This window comes from Pongo abelii, chromosome 2 (genome assembly GCF_028885655.2).
Source record: "Pongo abelii isolate AG06213 chromosome 2, NHGRI_mPonAbe1-v2.0_pri, whole genome shotgun sequence".
NCBI classification, from domain to species: domain Eukaryota; kingdom Metazoa; phylum Chordata; class Mammalia; order Primates; family Hominidae; genus Pongo; species Pongo abelii.
The window spans coordinates 82,488,964-82,504,946 of NC_085928.1; the positions used below are offsets into that span (position 1 = coordinate 82,488,964).

Here is a 15,983-nt window from a genome sequence, read left to right on the forward strand (position 1 = left end):
GCCAAGATCAAGCCACTGCACTCCAGCTTGGGTGACAGAGCAACACTGTGTCTCAAAAAAAAAAAAAAACAGTGGAATGGTAAAACATTTGATATAATTTACATATTCAATAAAAAAATCAGTTATCAGCTCTATAGTACTGTGTTTCAAGGAAGAAATTTTTATAGTCACTCTTTAAAGTTTAAGATGAAGGGCTCTTTGGGAGGCCGAGGCGGGTGGATCACAAGGTCAGGAGTTCAAGACCAGCCTGGCCAAGACAGTGAAACCCCATCTCTACTAAAAATACAAAAATTAGCCAGGCTTGGTACTACGCGGGAGGCTGAGGCAGAATTGCTTGAACCCAGGAGGCAGAAGTTGCAGTGAGCAAAGATCGCACCACTGCACTCCAGCCTGGGCGACAGGGTGAGACTCCGTCTCAAAAAAAAAAAAAAAAAAGAAAAAAGATGCTATATAATTCATCTAATATTCATCTAATTTATCTATGATTGAATTAATCTGAGCCCTTCTTTTTTTTTTTTTTTTTTTTTTTTTTTTTTGAGGAAATATGTCTCCCAGGCTTGTCTGGAACTCCTGGGCTCAAGTGATCCTCCCACCTTAGACTCCCAAAGTGCTGGGATTACAGGTGTGAGCCACTACACCCGGCCAACTTCACATCTTTAGAGTACACTTTTAACACATTTCCACATTGTTTAAATCTAAATTTTAATCATCTTGATTAAAATGTGATATAACTAGTGGAAAATTTTTTTGCAGAAATGTAAAGGCTTTACAAGCAAAATTGGGGGAAATTGTGCTTTATTAAGTTAAACAGTTGAATAATTGCTGAGAAGTTCACATATAGAGTTTCCATACAAACAAGACTGAGGCTGGCAGGAATGCATTTGGTTCATTCTTAAAAACAAACAAGCAAATCAACAAAAACTTTGTATTATTGAAATTTTTAAACATAACAGTAAAGGAAATGTAAAGAAGTCTCATCTATCCATCATTCAGTGTCTCATCAGCATTTATCATCTTGATGCCAAGCGTCTTCTACCTCTACCGCCCCACCTACCTCCACCCCTTCTGTATTGTGTTGAAGTGAATCAATTTTGTCCTTTCTTGACAAGGTCCACTGGTCACTATTTCATATGGAAAAGACAGCCAGCCACATTCTGTGTGTTATCAATACATCTTCAGCCTGTACTCTTAAATGTTTGCTCTTGAAATATATTTTTGAAATCCAAAACAGGCATTTGAAATGGAGGAGCAAAATATTTCAGGCCCAGGATGTGTATGTGAATGAACGTTTGCTCCTGCATAGAAATTTAAAGGAAAATATTTTGCGACTCAAAACATAGGAGACTTAGAGAAGTATATGTCTAACTGTGGTGCTGTGATTGGTTTATAGGAGCTGAATGGTGTCTGAAATTATTAGCCCTTTAAACAGCAAATGTGAATATTCTGTATTAATTTTTTTGAATGTGGTTAGAAGAGGAAAAATTTCTACATGGAAGATATTTAATAAAACTGGTAGACTCTTAATTGTCTTCCACAGTTCTTTTATTCTCACATTTATTCATTACTTCTCATATTCTCTCTCTCTCTCTCTCTCTCTCTCTTTCTCTCTCTGTTTTAGCAGGGTACATGACCACCCATCTAGACATCTAGAGACTGGAGACTGCATTTACCAGCTGCCCAGGTGTGGCCATGTGACGTAAATTCTTAGCGATGAAACGTGAACAGAAGTGATCTGCCACATTTACTTAAAAGAAAACCCCACTTCCTCTCCAATAAGGAGATGCAATAATGAATCTGTCTGCTTTGCAGAGAGTGAAGGCAATTGGGGAAGATAGTAGAGCTGACCCACCAATGTGGGTCCCTGGATAACCTCCAAAAGCAGTCACCTCATATTAGAGAGAGACAATCATGCCACGGTTGTAACTTTGTTAAAGCACTCCCACCTCTACTAACCAATAAGTGGAATCATTCTCTTCAAAAGTGCATCATGTTGTTATACTTTATACTTCATTTTGTTATTTTATTTATTTATTTATTTATTTTTGAGACAGAGTCTTGCTCTGTTGCCAGGCTAGAGTGCAGTGGCGCAATCTCGGCTCACTGCAACCTCTGCCACCCGGGTTCCAGCGATTCTCCTGCCTCAGCCTCCCGAGTAGCGGGGACTACAGACAGGCACGCACTGCGGTGCCCAGCCAATTTTTGTATTTTTAGTAGAGACGTTGTTTCACCATGTTGGCTAGGATGGTCTCAATCTGTTGACCTCGTGATCTGCCCTCCTCGGCCTTCCAAAGTGCCGAGATTACAGGCATGACCCACCACGCCCAGCCGATTTTGTTATTTATTTATTTTTTTTTTTCGAGACAGAGTGTCGCTCTGTCGCCCAGGCTGGTGTGCAGTGGCACGATCTCGGCTCACTGCAAGCTCCGCCTCCCGGGTTCACGCCATTCTCCTGTCTCAGCCTCCCGAGTAGCTGGGACTACAGGCTCCCGCCAACACGCCTGGCTAATTTTTTGTATTTTTAGTAGAGACGGGGTTTCACCGTGTTAGCCACGATGGTTTCGATCTGCTGACCTCGTGATCTGCCCTCCTCGGCCTCCCAAAGTTCTGAGATTACAGGGGGGACCCACCACGCTCAGCCCATTTTGTTATGGGTTTTTTTTGTTGTTGTTTTTGTGTGTGTGTGTGACGGAGTCTCGCTCTGTTGCCCAGGCTGGAGTGCAGGGCGTGATCTCGGCTCACTGCAAGCTCCACCTCCTGGGTTCACGCCATTCTCCTGCCTCAGCCCCCCGAGTAGCTGGAACTACAGGCGCCCGCCACCACACCCAGCTAATTTTTTGTGTTTTTAGTAGAGACGAGGTTTCACCGTGTTGGCCAGGATGGTCTCGATCTCTTGACCTCGTGATCCGCCCGCCTCGGCCTCCCAAAGTGCTGGGATTACAGGCATGAGCCACCTCGCCCGGCCTTTATGTTTTAAACATCGTTTTTGTGTTCTTGTTCAGTGGTTGCCATGCAGAGAGTGGGATCAGTCGGCAGACTCACCCATCCAAAACCGGTTTGGATGTTGGGACTGTTGGAGGGTGTGACAACACTTATTACTCACATAATGGAATGTTCTGGTGCGAACAGGGCAAGCACACGTTGGCCCAGGTGGCAAAGGCAAGGCACTGAGGTTGATTTTAAGTTGTATTGTGACCAGGAAGCAGAGCTGGGCTGAGGGTTCTTACCAGGGTGGGCTAGCTCAGGTGTAGGGCAAAGATACAAGGAGAGAGAGAGAAAGAGAGAGAGAATGGTGGGGTTTGAGAGCTATCAGTGTTCCAATGTCAAAATGAAGTTTTCCTCTTAACTATGGTCCCGATACCTTAATGAGAACCTGCTAACTAAATAAAGAATCTTCAAATGAGAAATGATTAAATTACTTAAAAATTTTGGTCGTGAGAGCTTCTAATTCCAAACCCTAAGAAAATGTGTAAATCCATCTTCTTGCAGCCAATGTTTTAATCTCTGAAAGCTGTCACCTGCCCATGGATTAAGACATTTTAGAGACAGGGAAAGTCACTGAGGCCCATTACAACTGTGAATTTTCTTATGATGCTGAAATGAATTTTAATCTGGCCAAAAGATACCAGAAAAAAAAAAAAGACCAAACTGTAAATGACAAATTTAGAGTGAATAAAGCTGCTATTCAAACTAGCGAAAGCAAATTAATATACAGTTAACAGAAAACTAATTATGTCTTTATATAATTGTGTTTCTTTCAATAGAGGCAGGTCATTAAATGTGTATCCAAAAGTATTAAATTCTAATATATTTATAAAACTTATGAGGTAACTTACAAATTGAGAAAAAAAGCCTTTGTTAGACCACGTGTCACTATACTCATAAAGGATTAGAGCAATTATGCAAATTAAGTTCTAGAAATAGCTCTGGGTATCCCATAATTCCTCCAGACAGATATGCAAATTAAACTCATCGTGACTGTGGGTTAAAAGAATTACACACTGTACATTTACGCTCCTTCTGTCACTTCGCAGAATGAGTTCCTGTGACAGGTTTTTTCCTGTCTCTTCTCTTTCTCTTCTGTGTAGGACATTGCCATACACGTTGGTCAATATTCAGGAAATATATGGAGAATTTATAAGGAATAAAAGGGAGAAATAAATCTGTTAAATTAAAAGACAAGAAAAAGTTTCATCTCATGCACTTTAAGCTTACTGATTCCTACAGAATTTTTTAATAAGACATGTATTAGGTGGCATTGAAATGTAAATACTATTTCAAAGCCCTTCAAAATTACAGTACTTCTGTATCTTCAAGAAAACGAAACCCTTTACAGTTCCCTCCAGGTTCAAATCAAAAAACAATGTATGCTTCTCAGATATCATTTTCTGGCAGAAAATAAGATTTCCATCCCACAAAGCTGGGCAGATTGGGCAGGCAGATTGGCATAGTTCAGATAATATGCATTTATCAGGGAAATGTTTAAATATACACTTTTCCAACAGTTTACATGCTTTCCACCTAGAGTGGGCTGGCCACTTAAAACTTAATTTATAAATGACTAAGTTATTTCTCCTAGAAGCCAAGTAGTGATAGCTTTAATTTATCTGTCTCTTAAATGTAACTGAGAAATACAAATATTGCATTTATGCCTTGACATTGCAACTTAAAATGTTTTTGCATGATTTCTCTGTGTAATTTGAAATGACTTCAAAACTTCAGGCTTTCACATATAAAATTTGAGCTGTTTATTTATCTTATATTCTCCGACTAGGATACAGAGTTGGTTGGGTACCTACTGAGCCTTTTCCCTGCCCTCTTTTCTCCTAAATGAAAGCACAAAATACCCTTTTCTGTAGTGTAAACCTGCCATTTCCCCCATCCCTCCTTTGGGAGGGGATTGGAATGGCACTTTTTGGGGCTACCTGTTTGATTTCTATTCAGTTTTGACATTTCTGGTCAACGGCGTCTTTGCTGGCTCTCCTCACAGAATGATTTTATGTAACAAACTTCCTCCAATAAAATGGCCACATTCCTTACTGGCACTTGAACATTTGGATAGAATTGGAAGAAAAACCTTTGAAGAGGGAATTATGTGGTTTTATTTCGCTCGGAGAAATGTATTTTGGAAAATGGATTCCAGAGTGTGGAGAGTGCAGAGGGAGTCAGAAAGAAATGTAAGAACCCAGGAGGAGGGAGAAATGGAAACTGGACAATTTCTGTTTCAGTCTTCGGGTGTTTCTTTTTCCCTCCATTGAGTAACCAGAGATAGAACGCCTAGGGCTCTTTCTGGACAATCAACGATGATGTCTGATCTCTTCAGTATTCCCGAGCTCTTTATCTAGATCCCTCTTTTGGCATCTACCATGTTCTGCCTTGCTTTATGGTTTTGGGTACATTTGCCAAGTTTTCCCAATGAGCCTGCTAACTCTTTTTTTTTTTTTTTTTTTTTCCGAGATAGAGTCTCACTCTGTTACCCAGGCTAGAGTACAGTGGTGTGATCGCAGCTCACTACAGCCTCCACCTCCTGGGCTTAATTGATCCTTCCACGTCAGCCTCCCGAGTAGCTGGGACTATAGGCATGCACCACCATGCCCAACTAATTTTTGTATTTCTAGTAGAGATGGGGTTTCGCCATGTTGGCCAGGTTGTCTCAAACTCCTGGCCTCAAGTGATCTGCCTGCCTCGGCCTCCCAAAGTGCTGGGATTATAGGCGTGAGCTGCTACAACTGCTATGTCTTTAGCAAGAGTGCTGCCCCTTCCTTGTCCCTGTGTCCTTCTCCACTGCCCAACACAGAAACTGGCTTCTTATTAGCTTTCAATATCTACTGGTTAGATGGATTTATTCAGGTGGTTTTCCAGATTCCTGTAATTAGATTTATGATGTCAAAAAAGTTTGGGCCAGGTGTGATGACTCACACTTGTAATCCTAGCACTTTGGGAGATCAAAGCAGGAGGATCACTTGAGGCCAGAAGTTAGCCCAGTCTGGGAAACATATATACCATCTCTACAAAAATTTTTTTTTAATTATCCAGGAGTGGTAGCACGTGCTTGTGGGCCCAGCTACTCAGGAGGCTGAAGCAGGAGGATCACTTGAGTCCAGGAATTGGAGGCTGCATTGAGCTATGATGGTGCCACTGCACTCCAGCCTCAGAGACAGAGTGAGACCTGGTCTCAAACAAACAAACAAACAAACAAACATGAGTGGATCAAAAAGGTATCATAGACCAGGTATGGTGGCTTGTGCCTGTAATTCCAGCACTTTGGGAAGCTGAGGCAGGCAGATCATTTGAGGCCAGGAATTTAAGACAAGCCTGTCTCTACTAAAAATACAAAAATTAGCCGGGAGTGGTGGCACACACCTGTAGTCCCAGCAACTTTGGAGGCTGAGGTAGGAGGATCAATTAAGCCCAGTGGGTGGAGGTTGCAGTGAGCCAAGATCATGCCGCTGTACTCTAGTCTGGGCGACAGAGCAAGACTCTGTCCTAGAAAAAAAAAAAAAAAAAAAAAAAGTCCTGGTGCAGTGGCTCACACCTGTAATCCCAGCACTTTGGGAGGCTGAGGAGGGATCACCTGAGGTCAGGAGTTGGAGACCAGCCTGGCCAACATGGTGAAACCACGTCTCTACTAAAAATACAAAAATTAGCTGGGCATAATGATGGGTGCCTGTGATCCCAGCTACTCGGGAGGCTGAGGCAGGAGAATCGCTTGAACCTGGGAGGCGAAGGTTGTAGTGAGCCAAAATTGCACCATTGCATTCCAGCCTGAGCAACAAGAGTGAGACTCCATCTCAAAAAAAAAAAAAAAAAGTATCATAAAGTGCAATTAAACAGAACTGACCTAATAATAGGCATCTTTTTAATCTTCTGGACTTGTTTCAGTTTAAGAAATCATGCCAAATATATCTCATTTTTCTAGAACCAGGTTAATTTAACAGCAGCAGGCAGAACAATCAGCTGCTGTGATTGTTGAAAATTGTGGATACAGCTCTAGAATATCAGGCATACCTAGCAAAGGGGTCAAGGGGATGCAGTAGTTTCAAGTATTGTTGCAGTTTCTTGTCACTCCAAATAACAAGCTTCCTGACTACTAATGGCTGAAACAAAAGTAGTTTTAATTTCAAAACCAGAAGTCTAGAGATAGGAGGTTGCTAATCTAATTAAGCAACTCAAGAATGTTAAACTGGGTGCCTGCACTTTTTATCTTTCTGTTCTGCTGTCTTCACTGTCTTGACAGTGTCTCCCCTCATGGTTGAAGGATGGCTGTTGTGGCTCCAAGCATTACATCCTATCACCCCAAAAGGAATAAACAGGGAAGGGAAAAGAATTCCCTTTATGGGCTGAGTTAGGCCTCAAAAGTCTTGTCCAAGCTGGGGGAAAAGCATAAAGAACCCCTTGGCATCGGATTAAGTTTGCTTTTACTTATATTTACTCTTGAAGCAGCTTAATAGGACTCGGATGTGTGTGGGTGGAGGTGGTTTCCCATCGCCTCCCTTGCCCCTCAGGGAGAGAGGGTCCTGAAGTTCAGTGGTCTTGACAGCCCACACACGGTGCACATCTGAAGAACAGTATCTTGGGTCAGCTGCATTTTATAACCCCAGCCACCTCGGTGCACACAGAAAACCTAAAATACCAGTAAGACAATAAGTCTGCCACTTAGCCAGCTGTGTGCTCGGATCTAATAACTTAGTTTGGAGCCTTGAAAATCTTGTAGGGCCTGCCCGAAGACCATCACCCTCATTCTGTAGAGGCTAGAAATTCACTCTTTGTGTCTAGTTATCTCTTTATGTCTGAATGTTTAAGAGGCAGTTGAGGAGGGACAAGGAGCGAGGGCTTTGGCCATGAGGAACACCGTATGCAAAAGCATGGTGGTGTGGTGCGGTGTGGTCTGTTCAGGCACTGCTGACAACTAGGAGTGACTGAAGCATGTCACAGGGCCTGAGGAGAGAGCGGGAGGAAGTGAGACTGGAGAGGGAGCAGCAGCTGATGGGGTGCACCAGACGCAGGAGTGCAGACTTCAGGGAGGTAAACCATGCACTCTGGGAGCCCAGAGGAGGCGTGACTGAGCCAAGAAGGGTTTCCAAAAGCCTTGGACCTGGATCCAAGATCTGATGTTCAGCCAGGACTTGGAGGTACAGTGGTACAGATTAGTTATGCCTGTGCCATTCCAGTTGTTAGATATTGTGAATTTACACCCCTGCTCTAGAGGAGTTGGTGAGGAATTGTCAGGCAGAAAGGTGGGAATGGGCTTTCCGGGAAGAGTGGAGAGCTGGTATAAGAGTAATCCAAGAAGGGAGCGATGAGAATACAAGGGAAGGATGAGGCCAGGGTGGTAGAGGGCCTGACTGTGAAAGGTCTGTGGCAGACAAAGAGGTTTCTCCTCCATCCTGTAGGCCTTGGGAAAACAGGGTGGACTCTATCCCATCAACCTGCAAAACAATAACCCTGAGTCAGCCCTAGGACCTGGAACCCTGTCACCTGTTAGGGAGCAGGGCATTTGAGAATGTAGAGGGCTGATGGTGAGAACAAAGACTCCGGAGAAATAATTTTGCCGTTTTATTTGTTTTTAAAAAAGAAAGAGAAAAAAGGGAGGGAGGGAAGGAAGGAAGAAGGAAGGAAGGAAGGGAAAAGAGAAAAGGAAGAGTAGAAACCAATATGGCATTTGGTAAGGCTGAATAGTGGACCCAGAGATTATCGTTGTTACTGATTTGTTACATGCTTCCCCACTTTGCTTAAAATATTTCATTTAAAAAACGAACAGGTCACACCTGTAATCTCAGCACTTTGGGAGGCCAAGGCTGGTAAACCACTTGAGGCCAAGAGTTAGAGACCAGCCTGGCCAACATAGCGAAACCCTGTCTCTGCTAAAAATACAAAAATTAGTTGGGCCTGGTGGCAGGCGCCTATAATCCCAGCTACTTGGGAGGCTGAGCTGTAATCCCAGCTACTTGAACCCAAAGGTGGAGGTTGCAGTGAGCTGAGATCACGCCACTGCAATCCAAGCTGGGCGACAGAGCGAGACTCTGTCTCAAAAGAAAAAAAAAGAATATGTCAGGTGTACATTTAAACAGATATATAGACATATGGTCCTTCTACAAAACTATTTGACAAGATATCAAAAGTCCTAAAAATGCTTCTTTTGACCCAGTAATTCCATGCTAGAACATACAGACAAAGATGTATGTACGGGAAGCCTATATTGCTTCAAGTATAGTGACAACTGCGTGGGAGGGTGGGGAAGTTGTGCTAAATTAACTTCCCAAATAAATGAGCAATTTTAATGAAATCTTCCCTAAATACATGGTGCCTGTGCTGGTACAATAAGTAGAGTACTCTGGACACAACTAACCTTTTTTTTTTTTGATAATTTTTGATTAATGTAATTAACAATCAAAGTACATGTTAATAGATTCACCAATCCTAAAAGCTGTTGGGGTGGCCCTTTGCACCTCCCCACTTGCTGCTACATAGCTTGTTTCTCTGGCTCTTTTGGTTCTCGTTTCCTTTAGTTGGCTGTTATTTCTTGCTACTCTCACCTGCACACTCACTAGAAATCTTGCCTTCCCCCATCTAATCAGAACTTTAAAACATAAAAATAAAAAACCCAGGTAGCCAAGTTTGAACGCATCATGTCTGAAGTAAATCATGTCTGAACGAAGTCCTGGAGGTCTGTCTCCAACCACCTGAGGAACTTGTTGAAATGCTTTTCCCCAGGACCCAACTCAACATGTCCTCATAAGACTCTGGATCACACAAACACTTAAGGTAATTTGTATGAATGTTAGAATTTGAGAACCTCTGGCTTATGCATTCTCATATGACAAAATATCCCTTGAATTCAAGGCTATGTCAGGCCAATGCGTCACCTCTGGTGCAGCTGAGCTGCTGCCCAAAGCTGGAGTGGCTCAGGAGTCAGCCATGATGGGCTGGTTCCTGTGCCATGCCAGGTGTGAAAATCACAGAGACTTGGTGATCTCTGTTTTGGGGGCTTTTTTGAGACAGGGTCTCGAGAGCTCTGTCATCCAGGCTAGAGTGCCGTGGCACAGTCATGGCTCACTGCAGCCTTGACCTCATGGGCTTAAGCCATCCTCTCACCTCAGCCTCCTCAGTAGCTGTGACCACAGGTGCACATTACCACACCCAGCTAATTTATTTTTTGTAGAGACATGATCTCGCTATGTTGCTTAGGCTGGCCTCAAACTCCTGGTCTCAAGTAATTCTCCTGCCTCGGCCTCCCAAAGTTCTGGGGTTACAGGCATGAGCCATCGTGGTCTGGTCCGAGCTCTATTTTTGGAACTGAGACCACTTGGGCAGGTGGAGGGTTAGATGAGGAGAAAGGTACTTCTGGGCTCCTCTATCTTGGGGTTGGCTGAGGTTTCTGATCAGTGGCCCTTGGATGATTGAGGCCAACCTGGACTCATGTCGGGAGAAATAGGGTAACTGTCTCATATTTTCCAAGTGTGAGACTGTCTTCACAGACTGATTAACTTCCACAACAAAATAAAATCATGCAGCCTATTTACCAGAGATTAATTAAATTGGCCACACTCTCTTTTTGTAACTTATTCCCACTGGACTGAACATTTAATAGTTTATATTATACTCAGCTAAATTTCAATATATCTACCACCCCCACTTTTACCTAGTACTTTTATCAAAATGATTGTTTGTACTTGAATTTGATATGTTTATTTAAAAGCTTTTTAATGTCATTTAACGAATAGTCATTAAAATGTTCTGTCATCCAAATAAAAAAACAGTTTTAAAGCAGTATATATGTCTACTGCTTCTTCCCTTTAAAGAAAAGATTCGCAGATTTTATCTTGCATTTTAAATTAAGCCTCCACATGTCTTGGATATGCTGATGGTCAAACTATGAAACCTGTAACTAAAGAACACGTGCTAAAAGGATCATAGAGCATGTTATCCTTACATAACACACTTAGAGGCATGTAACATACTTTGACGCATGTATCATTACAGCCTCAAACACCACCACCACCACAACAAAACCACCACTCCAGAATGAAAATACTGGTATATTTGTATAATGCAAAGAGAAATACAGATATAAATCCTCAAAACGGAAGGTACATTAATAAAAATGTAGCATTATAAGCCAAAAATATTATATAGTACTTGCAGAATTTAGTCTTTCAGTTTAACATTATAATGTCTAACAAAGAAATATTATTTAAATTATAGTTCTCATTATTAATTTAAAACAACCATCAGTAGAACAGCACAGCTTAACCTAGCAAACATTTTAAGGAAATGCTTTGTTTCCTAGAAGGAGGATATCATTATATTCCATTCATTTATACCATGAACAACAGAAGAACAATTTTCAAAGTGGAAATTATTTTCATAAGACAGAATAAAACTGGGCTTCTCAAAGCACAAGCCATTTCCATAAAATTAATTTTTTATTGGCAAAAAATACTTAAAACAACTTTGATGTAGTACTCTGCTTCTCAGAGCCCTCCCAATCCTCGAACCACAATCTGTACACACGAACACATGCAATACTGTATTTTTCTCCACATCATTACTAACCAAAACACTTTACTCTTTCAAAACTTACAACTTGACAGAAATGTTTCCATTCAAGATTGCTATAATACAGAGAGCAGTTGTCACTGACGTGGTTTTTAGCAGCAGAAAGTAAACCGGGAACCAAATCTTACTTGTTACTTACTGCTTTAAAAAAATGACTGCCTTGCTACTGATCTCCATCTCTGCTCTTTAAGTTCAATATCAACACTGACACTTTGAAAGAACCGGCGCAGCACAAGGACCCTGCAGCCGGCAATTCAGAGGGCATTTCAGACAACTTCCCCCCCGCCCGCCGCCCACTTTCTCCTGCTTCCAACAGAAGATCCTCAAGAAATCTAACTTGTGAAGAAGTCCCCCTAGGTTCCTCTACTTCACTGCAAAATGTAATGCCACTTGAGGTTGTCAAAAATAGCTTCTGTAGAAAACTGGCCATGGTCTTTAGGAAACGTTGCATGAAGAAAATTAGTACAGCCTTTATAGAAAAAGAAAAAAAGGAACCACACATGGAATAAAAGACGTCAGTACTGGTACAAAAAGACTGCAGGGCCTATTGTCAGGAAGAAAGTCGAGTTAGGAGGACGAATGTGCGGAGCTGGAGTGGGCTGAGCATCCTACTCCTCACCCACCCCACCCCACCCCACCCCACCCCCAACGGAGTCAGTACAATCCAAGTGTCTGTCCACTTCGAGTCATTTTGAAGGCAGCTTAGAAAATTAAACAGGGGCCAGAAGGAAAAGATACAACGTCACCGTCCAAGCCAAAGGGAAAGGCTGGGTTGGGGGTCTATGTGGCGGGGCCTCCCTCATAAACCAATGCCTTTCAGGTCGCAGGGATGGGTCGCCTGGGTGGTCCGGGGGCTCTGGCAGCAAGGGAACTGGGCCCTGAAGCAGTCCCTCAGCTCCCTGTTGAAGAGGAAGCACACGACGGGGTTGATGCCGGCCTGCGCGAAGGTCAGCCACACGGAGGCCGTCAGGTAGGCCTGGGGGACGGCGCCGGGCCGCACCAGGACCCGCAGGTAGCTGGCCACGACGTAGGGCCCCCAGAGGAGCAGGAAGAGCAGCGTGACGGCGTAGAACATCTTGCACAGCCTCTTCTCCGTCTTGAATTCTTCCAGCACGAGGAGGCGGCGCGCGCCGCGGCCCGGCCCCGCGGGCCGGATGCCCACAAGCGCGGGCGGCGTGGGCCCGCGGCCGAAGCCCGCCGTCCAGTTGGCGGCCGCCTGGCCGGTGGCGCCCGGGCCGTGGAAGGTCCAGTCGTGGCTGACGGCGGGCACCAGGCGCGCGGGCCGCATCTTGCGGCGGTCGTGGATGAAGAAGAGCAGGCGGAGGTAGACGAGGTGCGTGGCGCCCACCACCACGGCCAGCAGCAGCAGGAAGCCCAGCGCGCCGGGGGCGCCGTCGGGCCGCTGCTCCAGGGCGCACGGCGCGTCCTCGTCGTCGCCGCCGCCGTCCAGCACGGGCGGGAAGGCCGCGGCCAGCGCCAGCGCCCAGGCGGCGCACACCAGCATGGCGGCGCACGGCCAGCCGGCCAGGCGCTCTGCATAGAAGCGGTGGTGAGCGATGGCCAGGTAGCGGGTGACGCCCACGCCCAGCAGCAGGAAGGCGGCGTGGAAGCAGAAGAGCGCGGCCAGGAAGGCGAGCAGCTTGCAGCCCAGCGCGCCCGGCGGCGCCCCCGCCGCGGCCGCCGCACGCCGCGCCGCCAGCATGACGGCCGGGAGGCAGGCGAGCGCGCGCAGCCCGTCGGCCAGGCACAGGTCGAGCAGCAGGTAGTACGGGGCGCGGTGCAGGCTGCGCTCCCGCACGATCAGCAGCGCGAACAGCACGTTGCCCGCTAGGCTCACGCACAGCAGCAGGCTGAGCGTGGCCAGCTTAAGGCCCAGGGCGGCCGCCTCGCCGCCGCCGCTGCCACCCGGCTCGCTCGCGTTCGCCATCGCGGCCTCACCAGGCCGTGCGCTCCGCCCCGGGGCCGTCCCCTGCCTCGCCGCTCCCGCAGGCCGCCCGGCCCGAGCTCCGCCGCCCTGCCGGCCCTGGGCGAGCTCCCCGTCCTGCGGGGCTCAGCCCGCTCCCGGCCGGCCCCTCCTGGGCTCCCCGAGCCGCCGCTGCGCCGCCGCCGCCATCTCAGGAATGGTGCGCGCAGGAGGAGGCGGCCACTCCCTGCGCCCTAGGCGCCGCGGGCTTCACTGCGGACAGGGCCTCGCCACCGCCCGCAGCCCCCCGCATCCTCCTCCGTCTCCTCCTACTCCTCCGCTGCTGCCGCCGCGCCTCTTGGCTCTGCCCCCCGCCGGGCCCGCCGCCGCTGCCGCCGCCGCCGCTGCCGCCGCCGCCGCCGCCGCCGCGGAGCCCCCTCCCCTCCGCCGGAGCGCGCAGCGCGGCCGCCGCCGCCAGCCCCGCCGAGGCATCCCGCACCGCCTGGGCCCGGCTGGGCTGGGGGCACCTCCGCAGCAGCCGCGGGGTCGGGAGGCGGCCGGGAGGGAGGCAGGGCCCAGGACGCAAGGTGGCGACAAGTCGCGTTTGGCCCCAGGTAACGGGGGTCCGGCGGCGGCGCCCGCGCTGGGGTCACGGTGGCCGTGCGCGGGGGAGGTTGCCTGGGCTGGCAGGGTCGGGAGGCCTCAGAGGGGACAGGAATATCTGGAATGAGCCTTCTGCCCGAAAGCTAGGAGTAATTTACGATAGTAATAGTCATCGTAATCCTAAAACCGCTGATACTCAGGTGCGCACTGATGTGGGTGGCAGTGTGCTGGGAGCTTGGCAAGCATTATCTCCCTCAACAGTAATCACGAAGTTGTTTCCATCCTTAATCCCACTTTATACCTCAGGAAGCAGAGGCTTGGAGGTCAAGGGAGTTGAGAGCCAGGAAGTAGCGGAGCTGGGATTCAAATTTCGCTTGGTCTGATTTCCAGTGCTGGACTCACAGCGACTCTGCAGCATCCCCTGCTCGCTAACTCATCAGTGATCCCGGTGAAGGACCTATATCAGGGAAAAGAAATGCAGCATTTCATGTTTAAGTGATTTGGAAGGTGAACCCTATGCCACCTTCCTCCCATGATATCTACTTTCTGGGTAAGCCTGAAAGGGCAGCCCCTGTTGTGATTCTCAGACACACCGCATTTGTCTCGCAGGACCTTGCACGTGCTGGTACCTCTGCCTGGACCAGCTCCACAACAGGCTCCCTCTCCGTAGGGCCTCCTTCTGACCCGTCTGTCTTACTCTGTATCCCTGCCCTCTAGTGATTTCCTTCTTAGCACTTATAATTTATCATTATATACTTTCATTTCTTTTTTAAAAATCATGCTCTTCTAACTAGTCTCTAAGCTCTTTGAAGGCAAGGGATCATGCCTGGTTTTTGGTACCACTGTATCCCCAGTGCTTAGCATGGTAAAGCCAGAATTAAGCAACGCATTGTTTCTCACCCAGACTCATATTTTTTTTCTTCTGTGCAGAAAATTATTTATTGCCTACTGATTACATGCAAGGCAGGCACCTTGATGGGCATTTTCAGGATATTGCAAGATCATAGAGGGCCTTAATGATCAGGCTAAGAAGTCGAAACTTTAGTCTGCAGGCAGTCAGGAGCCCTTGAAAGCTTTTGAGAAGGGGAGCGACATGACTAGGTGTGCTCCAGGAACATTATTCTGGCAGCAGTATTGAGGAGGGATGACAGAGCAGAACGGTAAACCTAGTCCAGAGCCTCAAACTTTACTATGTGCAGAAATCACTGGGGACCCTGTTAAAATGAAGATTCTGATTTAGTAGTTCTGGAATGGGGCCAGAGGTTCTGCATTTCCAACAAGCTCCTGGGTGAGACTAATGCTGTTGGTCTGCTGACCTTCCTTTGAATAGTAAGGCCCTTGGGGACAGTTTGGATATATTTTTTTTAAATCTAAGTGATTTTTCAAGAAAATCAACTATTGAGCACCTGACTTGGGACTCCTAAGTGGCCAGCAGCAAGTGGCTGACCAGGCACATCTGTAAATGTATGTTGATAGAAAATAGATTTTGGAGGGTGTATGGGTTAGGAATTGCAGTTTGATACTAGTAGCAAAAAACGTGTACATGAGTTTATTTTCCTCATGAAAGAAGAAGTCTGGAGGTCAGTAGTTGCTGACATTGATTTATTGGCTCAAGGACTGAATCTCTGGAAGTCTTTTAGCCCTTCCCTCATGATCACAGTAGGCTGCCGACACCCTGACCATCATTTCTTCATTCTAGGCAGAAAGAAGAAAAGGGAAAGAGCAGAAATATTCCAGCCATCTAAGTAGGAAGAGCTTTCTAGAAGCCCTACATTATAAACAAACACTTAAACATATCATTGGCTATCATTTGAGAGTGAGCACTTGAGCAAGGGAGGGTAGGAAATGGTTTCCTATTTCTTTGTTTAAAGTTAGACCCATGGCTGTAGAGAATTCGATCCTGCCTTGCTGTGGCCCTTAG

General features: G+C 46.5%; 2 protein-coding genes across 4 annotated transcripts in view; one reads left to right on the top strand and one right to left on the bottom strand.

The window, feature by feature from the left end:
- Positions 1-11,018: 11,018 nt before the first annotated feature.
- On the bottom strand, positions 11,019-13,839 carry GPR27 (G protein-coupled receptor 27). Its single transcript, XM_002813524.6, has one exon. The coding sequence runs from the start codon at positions 13,481-13,483 to the stop codon at positions 12,356-12,358; it is 1,128 nt and encodes a 375-aa protein (XP_002813570.1). The 5' UTR covers positions 13,484-13,839; the 3' UTR covers positions 11,019-12,355.
- The window catches only part of EIF4E3 (eukaryotic translation initiation factor 4E family member 3), a 72,759-nt gene continuing 69,649 nt past the window's right edge, over positions 12,874-15,983 (top strand). Inside the window, exon 1 of one of the 3 annotated variants that reach the window (XM_063721975.1) lies at positions 12,874-12,889. The gene's annotated coding sequence lies outside the window, so the exon portion shown is untranslated. Of the gene's footprint in view, positions 12,890-13,302; positions 13,319-13,998; positions 14,074-15,983 lie in introns of those variants that run through there. The other 2 variants (XM_063721976.1, XM_002813526.5) reach the window with 2 other exon arrangements.

Excerpts from the sequence above, each read along its gene's own strand:
- GPR27 (XM_002813524.6), bottom strand. The coding sequence starts at position 13,483 with ATGGCGAACGCGAGCGAGCCGGGTGGCAGCGGCGGCGGCGAGGCGGCC.